Consider the following 13,540-nt stretch of genomic DNA (forward strand, 5'->3'; position numbering starts at 1 on the left):
ACCTAACAAAGCACACACACCCCTGAATCAGAGGATGCCATACATACAGACATATTTGTTAATTTAATTTATATACATTATTATTATTATATGTTGTGAAGACATATTTCTCTTTCTTTTCAGGGTGCACAGCAGAAGAGAATGTAACACAGCCAACAGAAGATGTAATGGTCGTAAGAAGGACAACCAACAACACTCACTTGTCTATTTGTGATCAATCACCATATCTCTTCTGGTACAAACAACTAGCAAATGTCAACTCCATGCTTATGCTGAGAAAGGATGTTCACCTGCAGACACTACTACTGAGTTCAAGGTGAGATTTGATGCCCTTCTGAATGTCACAGCAAAATCAGTCCCCTTGATGATCCAGAGGTTACAGCTGTCTGACTCTGCTGTGTACTACTGTGCTATGATACCCCTTGTGACAACAGGATATACTGCCCCATTACAAAAACGCTGTGCATGTGTTTGTGCGTGTGTAAAGTATTTTGTGTTGTGTGATGTTTTTTAAGGGGAGGTGTTACATAATTGAGGCGGAGGAAGAGAAATGCATTTTATACTGTAGCGGACAGTGAGAAACCAGGGGAGTCGTTTTGTCAGAATTATACTTCTGTTCACTCTTTTCACTGTGTCAAATAACACTTACCAGCATGTTACCAGGATACATTTTAATATATGCACTAGTGGGTGAGTTTGATACTATTCTTCATATCTAATTACATATCCCATGTAATTAACAGAGCCTGGAGTAATATTACTGTGAATGACATTTTATCAATTTTTAATACACTTGACTAATTTTTGTTTCATACATGTTTTCCAGGTGGCAGTCATGGGAATGACATCACTCCAACATCATATAAGGTGTTTGGGTTGGAGGGTGATGTCATAAATCTGTCCTGTAATTACTCCTCTGCTAGCACTCTCCAGTGGTATCAACAGTACCCTGGATCATCTCCCATCTTCCTCCTCCTCACTGGAGTGTCATCCAACCCCTCTGTAGTGAAATCTAAACCTGAAGACCCTCGACTGTCTGTTAAACTGAATGATGAGAGAACCTGTGTAGATCTGGAGATCTCCTCTGCTGAAGTGTTAGATTCTACTCTTTACTACTGTGCCCTGGAGCCCACAGTTAAACGAAACCCAGACACGCTGTGACCTGAAAACACTGACATCCCCTAAGAGAAACATTTTCAATATTAGGTTTCCTTCAATAAACAAATAATATACATGTAGGCTGGAAATGAACAGTGAATTATTTGTTGAAACAAATGAACAAATTAAAAAGTGACAGACCTGATGCTAAACCTGATGACCCTCGACTGTCTGTTAATCTGACAGTTCTGACAGTTAATCTGAATAAAGGGAGAACCCGTGTGGAACCCTTCTGTCCTAGCCGTAACCCTAGCCCTAATACTAACCCAAGATTCATGTCCACATCCCAGATAAACCTTGGCCATAACCCGAACCCGATCACTAACCCTAGTTTCATGTTCACACCCTGGATTAACACTAACCCTAGCCATAACCCTAAACCTAAATTCATGTTCAGATCAATTGTTATTTCAAACTTTTTTCTTCCTAATGCAGTATAACATGAATATAGTGGTATTGTTAAAAATAAATAAATGCTTCAATCCTAGGATGTAATTTAAACAAGGATTGCATGGCAATCAGGATCAGGATATCAATCAGGATATGTCCAGAAACTTGTCCCTCCTCGCCTTCCAGCTCAGGTTCATACAGACCGTTCATACAGACTCCTCTACTGAAGTGACAGACTCTGCTCTGTACTACTGTGACATGGAGTCTGCAGTGACAGGAAACACTTCCTCATACAAAAAGCTGACAGTCTGACACAAAGATTTGGGATGTAGGAATTCTGTTTAGAATTCACTTCATCCTTATCATCATACAATATTATACAATTCTTACTATTGGGGTTTATTTGCAGATTATATATATATGGTATAGCATGGTATATACAGTATTGTGATTTTTTTTAAATAATGCATTTCCAAACCATATTGTGAATCATATCATAAGGTTTATTTGCAGGTAATACATACGGTATTGCATTGTTGATCCATTGAAAAAACAAACAGTAGCATTCTCTATCCATTTCCAGATAGAAATTCATTCAAAAATGAGCTAATGAGGAGGAACTGACAGGTTGTCGTTTTACAATCTGCTATTTTCTTTGACCACATCGCCATCAAGTGGAGTCTCTAGTGCATTTGTAAACTAATATCACAATATTCCAAATCAGCACCACAGTTACTGGTTATGGAGTACGTGGATATTACACCAGGGTTCACTCTAAATTATGACAAAAAAGCCAAACATGTGGATCTGGAGATCTCCTCTGCTGATGTGACAGACTTTGCTCTGTACTACTGTGCCATGGAGCCCACACAGTCTGACACAAAGACGTGGGAAGAAGGCTTTTTCTTTGGAATGATCACCATCTTCATTAACAGTGACACAATATTCTACTATTCTTAGAGAAGGTTTATTTGCAGATGATTTATATGGTATAGCATGGTATAGTATTGTGGATGTATTGAAAAAACAAACAAACAACAACAACAGCAAAAACAAGATATTTTCAGATAGAAATTAAGTCTAAAATAATCCGAGGAGGAGGCCAATAGGAAGTGAAAACCCTTAACCACCAACCTCAGAAGAAGAGTTACATATCCAGTTATCAGAGGAGGGGCCTCATAGTCAAACACTGGTATAGGCTGGGTATACCTGCAACCATGAGGATGTCTCTGTAGAGGAACTACTCAGCTCTCTCACTGTCTTATCTCTCAGTCGGTTTATCTAGTCTGTGTCAGGATGTCACTCATATTACTGTTTCTCCTCTCTGCGTTTGTAGGTGAGTGCTGAATTCTCAGCTTAAACCAAATAACATTTTGAAAACAGTGTCATTGCTTTTTTCAGTTAATGATTGCATGAAACACTAAGATGCATTTCACTGGAAACGTTCAGTTCTTTCTCTTGTCATACTTTATGGGCACCTAATCCATGTATTTTTTCTCATTTGGAATACACATTAACACAATGACAATACTTATATTATTGCAGATGATAGTATGGAGCAGGAAACAATAACTCCAGTGAAGCCTGAAGTCAATGCCCTTCAAGGAACAGACATCACTCTCTCCTGCAACTACAAGGGCGATGTTAACAATCTACAGTGGTACCGACATTACCCCGGATCCAGACCAGAATGTCTTCTTTGGATCCTACAAAGCAGCATGTCTGTACAGAATACATCCATTACAACTCCACGACACACTGGTAGACTGAATGAAGAGAAGACCCGTGTTGACTTGATGATCTCATCTGTTGAATTGGAGGACTCTGCTCTGTACCACTGCGCCTTGCAGCCCACAGTGACAGGAAACTCAGACACACTGTACAAAAACTTGTCAACATATACTGTAGAAAGAAAGCCATAACATAAAACATTTCATGTTGGTGTCAAGAGGAGGGGGTGTATAATCAAAGATCCACATTTAGTTTATGGGATGTTATTGTTCAGGAAGTATCTAATTAGTCAGGTCTCTCAGTGCTGTCTGTCAGGTTCTCAAAGGTCTGGCAAGATGTTTTTCTTCTCATTTGTTCTCTTTTCCGCTTTTTTAGGTGAGTTATTATGTGGATTGAAATCTTTAATTTAATCTTACAGTGAACGAACAGCACAAAAACATAGTAATTGCACATTCATAGTGTTTAAATGTTATTTACAACTGCACAGTTGTACAGTTACAGAAGTTATTTGACCAAATCTTTTTGCAGGAAACAGTTTTGGGGATTCAATAAACCCTGTGACTACAGAAGAGCTTGTTCAGGAGGGAAGGAATGTCCATCTCTCCTGCAAATATGACGGCACTGTCTACACTCTACAGTGGTACAGCCAATATCCAAGATCCAAACCAGAATTCCTCCTGTACATCACACCAGAGGGGTTAATAATTACAGCTACTCCCCCACCTCCACGTCTGACAGTTTCCCTTGACAAAGTGGACAAACGTGTGAATCTGAAGATCTCTTCTGCTGATGTGACAGACTCTGCTCTGTACTTCTGTGCCATGAAGACCACAGTGACAGGAAACTCTGACAAACTGTACAAAAACATGTAAGGAACCAAGGGAGGAAACAGACATCCTGTATGACATACATAAGTAACATACCTACTGTTTTTTCAATATTCGCCTATAACGGCACACCCAAATCTAACTGCCTGTAGCTCAGGACCTGAAGGAAGGATATGCATATTATTGATACCATTTGAAAGGAAACACTTCAAAGATTGTGGAAATGCGAAATTAATGTAGGAGAACATAACACATTATATCTGGTAAAAGCTAATACAAACAGAAAAAACGTTTTTTTTGTTCCATCACCTTTGAAATTAACGAGAAAGGCCATAATAAACTCAGCAAAAAAAGAAATGTCCTCTCCCTGTCAACTGCATTTATTTTCAGCAAAATTAACATGTGTAAATATTTGTATGAACATAACAAGATTCAACAACTGAGACATAAACTGAACAAGTTCCACAGATATGTGACTAACAGAAATGGAATAATGGGTCCCTGAACAAGGGGGGGTCAAAATCAAAAGTAGCAGTCAGTATCTGGTGTAGCCACCAGCTGCATTAAGTACTGCAGTGCATCTCCTCCTCATGGACTGCACCAGATTTGCCAGTTCTTGCTGTGAGATGTTACCCCACTCTTCCACCAAGGCACTTGCAAGTTCCCGGTCATTTCTGGGGGGAATGGCCGTAGCCCTCACCTTACGATCCAACAGGTCCCAGACGTGCTCAATGGGAATGATATCCGGGCTCTTCGCTGGCCATTGCAGAACACTGACATTCCTGTCTTGCAGGAAATCACGCACAGAACGAGCAGTATGGCGGAGGATGGATGTCTTCCCTGTAAAGCACAGCATTGAGATTGTTAGCAATGACAACAAGCTCAGTCCGATGATGCTGTGACACACCACCCCAGACCATGACCGACCCTCCACCTCCAAATCGATCCCGCTCCAGAGTACAGGCCTCGGTGTAACGCTCATTCCTCCGACGATACATTCAAATCCGACCATCACCCCTGGTGAGACAAAACCGCAACTCGTCAGTGAAGATCACTTTTTGCCAGTCCTGTCTGGTCCAGCAACGGTGGGTTTGTGCCCATAGGCAACGTTGTAGTCGGTGATATCTGGTGAGGACCTGCCTTACAACAGGCCTACAAGCCCTCAGTCCAGCCTCTCTCAGCCTGTTGTGGATAGTCTGAGCACTGATGGAGGGATTGTGCGTTCCTGGTGTAACTCGGGCAGTTGTTGTTGCCATCCTGTACCTGTCCCGCAGGTGTGATGTTCGGATGTACCGATCCTGTGCAGGTGTTGTTGCACGTGATCTGCCACTGCGAGGACGATCAGCTGTCCATCCTGTCTCCCTGTAGCACTGTCTTAGGCATCTCACAGTATGGACATTGCAATTTATTGCCCTGCAGTCCTCATACCTCCTTGCAGCATGCCTAAGGCAGGTTCACACAGATGAGCAGGGACCCTCGGCATCTTTCTTTTGGTGTTTTTCAAAGTCAGTAGAAGGGCCTCTTAGTGTCCTAAGTTTTCATAACTGTGACCTTAATTGCTTACCGTCTGTAAGCTCTTAGTGTCTTCACGACCGTTCCACAGGTGCATGTTCATTAATTGTCTATGGTTCATTGAACAAGCATGGGAAACAGTGTTCAAACCCTTTACAATGAAGATCTGTGAAGTTATTTGGATTTTTACTAATTAACTTTGAAAGACAGGGTCCTGAAAAAGGGACGTTTATTTTTTGCTGAGTTTAAAATATACAGTAGGTGTTCAGGTGCAATTTAGATTTTGGCCACTAGATGGCAGAAGTGAGTATGCAACGTTTCAGATTGATCCAGTGAAGCATTGCAATTCTGCACAATATTTAAAAAAATATATTTTTATAAGTCTGCCCAAATGTGCCGAATTGGTCAGTTGATACATTTTCAAGTACATAACTATGGACAACATACAAAGATGATATGGTAATACAAAATGTAAGTTTTTCACTATCCCAGGAATGTCCCTCCAGTGGTGTGGGGGCTGTGCTTTGGCAAAGTGGGTGGGGTTATATCCTACCTGTTTGGCCCTGTCTGGGGGTTTCATCGGATGGGGCCACAGTGTCTCCTGACCCCTCCTGTCTCAGCCTCCAGTATTTATGCTGCAGTAGTTTATGTGTCGTGGGGCTAGGGTCAGTCTGTCACATCTGGAGTATTTCTCTTGTCTTTTCCGGTGTCCTGTGTGAATTTAAATATGCTCTCTCTAATTCTCTCTTTCTCTTTCTTTCTCTCTCTCTCTCAGAGGACCTGAGCCCTAGGACCATGCCTCAGGACTACCTGGCTTGATGACTCCTTGCTGTCCCCAGTTCACCTGGCCGTGCTGCTGCTCCAGTTCCAACTGTTCTGCCTGCAGCTATGGAACCCTGACCTGTTCACTGGACGTGCTACCTGTCCCAGACCTGTTGTCTGGGACAGGTAGCTGTTGCTGGAACCCTGACCTATTCACCGGACGTGCTACCTGTCCCAGACCTGCTGTTTTCAACTCTCTAGAGACAGCAGGAGCGGTAGAGATACTCTCAAAGATCGGCTATGAAAAAGCCAACTGACACTTACTCTTGTGTTACTGACTTGTTGCACCCTCGACAACTACTATGATTATTATTATTTGACAATGCTGGTCATTTATGAACATTTGAACATCTAGGCCATGTGCTGTTATACTCTCCACCCGGCACAGCCAGAAGAGGACTGGCCACCCCTCATTGCCTGGTTCCTCTCTAGGTTTCTTCCTAGGTTTTGGCCTTTCTAGGGAGTTTTTCCTAGCCACCGTGCATCTACACCTGCATTGCTTGCTGTTTGGGGTTTTAGGCTGGGTTTCTGTACAGCACTTTGAGATATCAGCTGATGTAAGAAGGGCTATATAAATACATTTGATTTGATTTGATGTCATACATGATGGATCATTAGCTTATACACTAACTTTCACACATCTAGATGGCCGGGCGGGGTGGATGTGGAGCCAGAGACAGCAGGGGTTCAAACTGTTCCTCCATTTAATATAAAAATTGATTTTACCAAGACACAGAACAAAGGCCAGAGTTCCTCTTGTACATATAAGGTACAGAGTTTATAAAGAAAACAGATCCTCTGAACACTCAAATATCTGTCAAACTCAATGAAGAGTAACCATTTGGATCTGGAGATCTCCTCTGCTGAAGTGACAGACTCTGCTCTGTACTACTGCGCTGTGAGGCCCACAGTGAAACCTACAAACACTGTACAAAAACCTCAGCAGAGACCAAGTCAGCAGGGATTTATCCAGTTTCTGCTTGATATGGTGTCTAACCCTTACCTTTTAGACATCAAAACACTAATAAATGTCTCCTGTATGTTAATTTAACCTGTAAATAAAGCTTATGACTCCAACGTTTCACCTGTCCTTAAATTGATTTGAGCATTTATAGATTGTGTCAGTTTGATGTGTATACCTATTCTGTTAGTCAGACCTTTTAATCCCATCATATACATCAGTGGAGGCTGCTGAGGGGAGGAAGGCTCATAATAATTGCTGGAATGGAGTGAGTAGAACGATATCAAACATGGTTTCCGTGTGGTTGATACTTTTCCATTGACTCCATTCCAGCCATTACTATGAGCCGTCCTCCCCTCAGCAGCCTCCACTGATATACATACAATATGCATGGTTTACATGACATCATTGCTCTCAACATGGACCTACTCTGTGGTTTGGTCCTCTGGTTGTAAATCCATGTACTGCTCTCTTTAGAGGAGCATACCTGAAGCCAACTGACTGGTAACGGACAAGACAAACATCTAAGGATCTTACTCTGTTTTGGTCTGGGTCACGAGATACGAAAAATTATTCAATTTCACATATCGTCATGTTGTAATATTTCATTGTTCATGTGACGATTTAGTGTCCTTTAAATTGAAATGTGCACAGCATACAATACAATGCAATTGACAATGAGTTATTTATGCAAAAATAGACAATAGAATGATAATAGACCTTGTCATTCTCTGAACTTCCTCAATATTTAAATATGGTAAGCAAGTGTAAGTAGCAAGTAAAAAAAAAACACACAAACAGCCGTTTCTGCAGCTCCTGGCTGATCTTCAGGTGAGGTACCTTCATATCCTACATGTGCCTCCCATTACACCTTCTGAAGGACAGACTAATCTGGCCCAAGTTAGCCAGGTGGCTCGTCCACTGAGATGTTCTCTCTGCCTCCTGATCAGTTATATGACAGATCTTCTTTGTCTGTGCTCCTCCTAAAGACTGCCATCCACAGTTATGAATAACTGTCCAGTGACAAAGTTTTTCTATGTATAATAATGATACAATAGTTCCATCTAGTGTTCATCATTCTGCCCAACAAGGTGAAACCTTGACATTGCTTGTATTTTCAAGGGCAAATTACTAGTGAGAGTCAATAGATGTCAGTGGAGTCTCATAGTTTGCTTCTTTTCCTTTAAGAGAGAGTTATCTGTTTTGTTGCATGGGCTGCATCTCATTCCACCACGTCAGCCTATGGCAGTCTTCTGCATCTGCGGTGGAAGGTGGCCGAGCCACAGCCATGTTTGTCAGACCATGAGACACCCTGAAAATCGGTTTTCTCCAAAAAACGTCTGTAGTGTCTGAACGGTTTGACCTAGAAAATTAATATGACCACTCTTTAGAAAGATGAGAGTCTCATGAAATACGATGGTGGTCTCTCCTCTGGTCTCTCCACTGTTTGGGCTACAAACTAATGTGACCCAATTGTTTAAAGTGGCAATTCTTACAAACAAGATGGAAAGTTTAAGGGGTTAAATATGTGTAAAACATTTTTTACATACAGTACCAGTAAAAAGTTTGGACACACCTACTCATTCTGCATGAATGAGTAGGTGTTTTCAAACTTTTGACGAGTACTGTAAATATTTTCTGAGCTTTCTTGTATCTCCTAGAAATAAGACAGACACTTCAAAACCTTATTCCATAAGATACATTTTTTTAAATGTTATTTTTTGCCATTCATGAATGTGTTATGAATGCGTTTCAACGGGAATTGGTAGTAAAGGCCAAATTCTATATTTTATCAAAATCAAATAGTTAAATGATCCATGGAATGATAAATGATCCATTTAAGATGGAATGACCATCTTAAAATAACCCTCCTCCCTCCCCAAACTCCAAAATAATATTGAATAAACAATTAGCTCCTCCCTTAATGCCGAGTCCCACAATTATGAGACTTCTCAGCTACAGTGGATGGAACATAAAGTCTATAACAGTCTACTCTTCTTCTATACATGAATCATAATGGAACATTGGCTTAAGAATACTTTACTTATCCTGACTGCATGCTATTTTGGTACTGTATCGTGCTTCTCCTTCCAATTCTCTTTGTCTGAACTTGAGCTAATATGTTAATATACAATTATTGATGAATTATTATTTTAACAACTTTTAACAACTATTTTAACAACTTTTTCAGATTGCAGAGGTGAAGAGGCTGTTGACCAGCAGAGTGGACATGTTACTGCCCTTGAAGGAGGACTGGTAACACTCAGCTGTAACTACACTACCAGTAGTCCATCTCCTGATCTCTTCTGGTACATCCAGTTAACTAGTAACTCTCCTCAGTATGTCCTGAGAAGAGATCGTTATTCAGAAGGAAGCAATAGTGATGAGTTCAAGAAGAGGTTTGATTCCAGACTGAATTTCACATCTAGCTCTGTCCCCTTGACAATCCAGAGGTTACAGCTGTCTGACTCTGCTGTGTACTACTGTGCTCTGAAGCCCACTGTGACAACAAGTGATTCAGTCACTGTACAACAACACAGGGTACAGGGTTGTTCAGACAATGTCACAAGCTTTATGAAATTTATCGACCTTTGAAAAGATTGTGGAGTGCCGGAAATATATATTTTTTTCAAACCCAAATCATGTTTGACGATACACAGAAAGAGGAGGAGATAAGGATTTTATAGTCTCATCATGGCCTAGTTACATCAGAGTGGTTTTACTCTTCTCCCACTGATCTCACAGTAGCAGACATGGAACCCTGGCTGAGGAATTTACTGATTCTTGCTGCATTTTGTTATGGTATTATAATGTTGTTTAGTTAATATTATTATTATCTTATTTGTTTACGTCCTTTTCTCCAATCCCTTTCTTTTTTCAAACATATTTTTCAGTTTTATACTACTACACATTTTTATGCATTTCAATTCCCTCTATCATGTTGCTTACCTCCTCTTTCCCCTAATACAAATATGTGTCCTTTTCCAGAATGCAGAGGAGAAGACTCAGTCATTCAGCCACCAGGAGATGTGATTGCTACTGAGGGAGAACAGGTCACACTGGACTGTCAATTTGATGCAGTTAATACTAATGATCTCTACCTGTTCTGGTACAAGCATGAAGTAAATGGCTTCCCAAAGTTCATGCTGGGACGTTTTTCTTTTGGAAGTACAAATGCCACTGGATATGAAGAGAGATTTGATGCCCATCTAGATAAAGACTCAAAATCAGTCCCCTTGACGATCCAGAGGTTGCAGCTGTCTGACTCTGCTGTGTACTACTGTGCTCTGAGGCCCACTGTGACAACAGGAGATACAACCCCTTTACAAAAACTATAGGTTTCACATGTGTACATTGAAACATACAGTACCACTGAAAAGTTGGGACAAAATAACAAAATGTATTTCAATATACTTTGTGTACAGTAGTCGACCTGAATTAGATACTCTGTGGGCTACATGAGTGGTTGAACATTAATTATAATATCATATCTGTAGGTTTTAACAACAACAAAATATATCTTTATTATACTCACTTCATGGAACATTTGTGTAATTGACAATTGCTTTAGGCTACTTTTCATTTCATGTGAGCAAAACGTAAGCTTTTCACTTTGGCTAATGTACTGCAAAGAGTGCTTACAACTAATATTAACGAGGTAATATTTACCCATACATTTCCATTCAATCTTTCCTCTCTCCGAGCAGACTCCTCCTTCATGTCTGTCAGTTGATGGTGATATACAGGCTGAGATGGACATGGAAGAGAGAGTGAGGATCTCTACCTCTTACTGTAACTCACAGTCACTCTCAGTGTGTTCTGTATAACCATGGTACTCTGTCTGATCATCTGGCTGGTTCTTAATGTATTCTGCTTTGGTATGATGAAACCTTTTCTCTCATTGTTTCTATCTAATTATTTTATATGTATTTTTTATTATCACTCACTTCATCTTTTTTTTATCTTCCAGAGTGCACAGCAGACCATGTCCAACAGCAACCAGGAAGTGTGATTGCTACAGAAGGAGGACTGGTAACACTGAGTTGTCAATATAACACCAGTGCTAATAATATTGCATATCTCTATTGGTACAAACAAGAAGCAAATTCTTTCCCTAAACATATGCTGAACCGTTATTCTATTGGATCTGGAGACAATGCTGCAGGGTTCAAGGAGAGATTCAATGCAAGTCTAAATGCCAAGACACAATCAGTCCCCTTGATGATCCAGAGGGTGCAGCTGTCTGACTCTGCTGTGTACTACTGTGCTCTGAAGCCCACTGTGACAACAGGATATACAGCCCCCTTACAAAAACACTGTGTGTGCACTTGGGTCTGTATAGAACTTTGTGTTGTGTGCTATTTTTTAAGGGAACGTGTTACATAATTGAGGCAGAGGAAAGGAAATGCCTTTTATAGGTGACAGTCAGAAACCAGGGGAGTCATTCTGTCATAACTCTACTTGTGTTCACTCTTTTCACTGTGTTAAATAATACTTACCAGCATGTCACTGGGATCAATTTTAGCATACGCACTATTCTTCATATCCAATTACATATCCAATGTAATTACTGGAGACTTGAGTAATATTACTGTGAAGGATATTTTGTCCATTATAAATACACTGAATAATGAATTGAATTTTATAACAATTTCCTAAAAATAATTCCAGTTTTCATAAATGTTTTTCAGGTGGCAATCATGGGAATGACATCACTCCAACAACAGATAAGATGTTTGGGTTGGAGGGTGATGTCATAAATCTGTCCTGTAACTACTCCTCTGCTAGCACTCTCCAGTGGTATCAACAGTACCCTGGATCACCTCCCATCTTCCTCCTCCTCACTGGAGTGACTTCAAACCCCTCTGTAGTGAAAGCTAAACCTGAAGACCCTCGACTGTCTGTTGGACTGAAAGATGAGAACCCGTGTGGCCATGGAGAGCTCCTCTGATGAAGTGTTAGACTCTACTCGGTACCTCTGTGCCCTGGAGCCCACAATGAAAGAAACAAACGAAAAAGTGACAGAAACTCATTCGGTTGTCTGAATATATTGCAGATTTATACTGTAGATTCTAGGTATAAAGATGAAAACAAATAGACCTGTGAATGAATGAATTGCCTCATGGTGAATACAGTAGATTAATTATCTTACAGAAATGCCCTTCAAGCAATGTTTTCCTGTTTGACATCACAGTAGACAGGTCAGGTCCTTCTGCCAACTCTGTGCCATAAAATCATGAAAATAAATGGAGATAAATAACACAGTTTTATCCAATATCCAATTAAAAGGGGGAGACTAAGGTAATCATATTTCAGTTCAGCCCTGCATTTTCAGGATGTGACAGTGGCATCAAGCAGCAGCAAGAAGTCTGCTGTTACTTCTGCTCATCTGACAACTCTCTGTATTTGGGGTGGGGCTTCAAAGGTTTGAGAAGAGATGGTCCATTCAAAACTAGAAGGAGGAGAAAGTTTTTTTCAGAATACACCAATCTGTTTGTGTTTTTTGTTTGTGTAAACACATCTTGCTGTGCTGTGTAATCATTTTAACTTCCAGTTTCAGCCACAATGTAAATCCCTACATATATTTTGCTTTTAGTAGTTGCATGTAAGTAATGTACTATTTTTGGTGTTATGTTTAATCTAAACTAAGTGTTGTGTTGAAAATAGATCTATAACATAGTAGTAATAGAACAATAACATATTTTGCATCTCTTGCAGGTGACAGTAATGGTCAGACCATTGAGCCAATCAGAGAGGAGGTGTATGCTCCAGCAGGTAGCAATATTACACTTTCATGCACCTACTCATCTGCAGTCTCTCTTCAATGGTATCTCCAGGACCCTGGATCACCTCCTCAGTATATGCTGCTTATCCTGCATGGTGTTGGGTCTCCATCACGGGCTCCAGGTCTGGATCCTCGACTGTCAGTCAAACTAAATGATGAGAAGAACCGTGTGGATCTGGAGATCTCCTCTGCTAAAGAGAAAGACTCTACTATGTACTACTGTGCACTGACATGACCTACAGGAGATGGTACATAAGTTTTTAGGACACTGAAAAACACTATACAAAAACCATACGACACGCTGCACGGTACTGCTGTGCTGTGACATCCACAGTAACGCATAACTTGAGCTGA

General features: G+C 40.6%; 1 gene segment (V, D, J or C); it reads left to right on the forward strand.

Moving 5' to 3' along the window:
* The first annotated feature begins 3,513 nt into the window (after window positions 1-3,513).
* Window positions 3,514-6,418, forward strand: LOC115156942 (T cell receptor alpha variable 14/delta variable 4-like). The segment is given in 3 exon segments: window positions 3,514-3,654; window positions 3,808-4,147; window positions 6,396-6,418. Coding segments are annotated over 3 exon segments (462 nt in total).
* The last annotated feature ends 7,122 nt before the right edge of the window (window positions 6,419-13,540 follow it).

Source organism: Salmo trutta, chromosome 21 (genome assembly GCF_901001165.1).
Source record: "Salmo trutta chromosome 21, fSalTru1.1, whole genome shotgun sequence".
Classification (NCBI taxonomy): Eukaryota; Metazoa; Chordata; class Actinopteri; order Salmoniformes; family Salmonidae; genus Salmo; species Salmo trutta.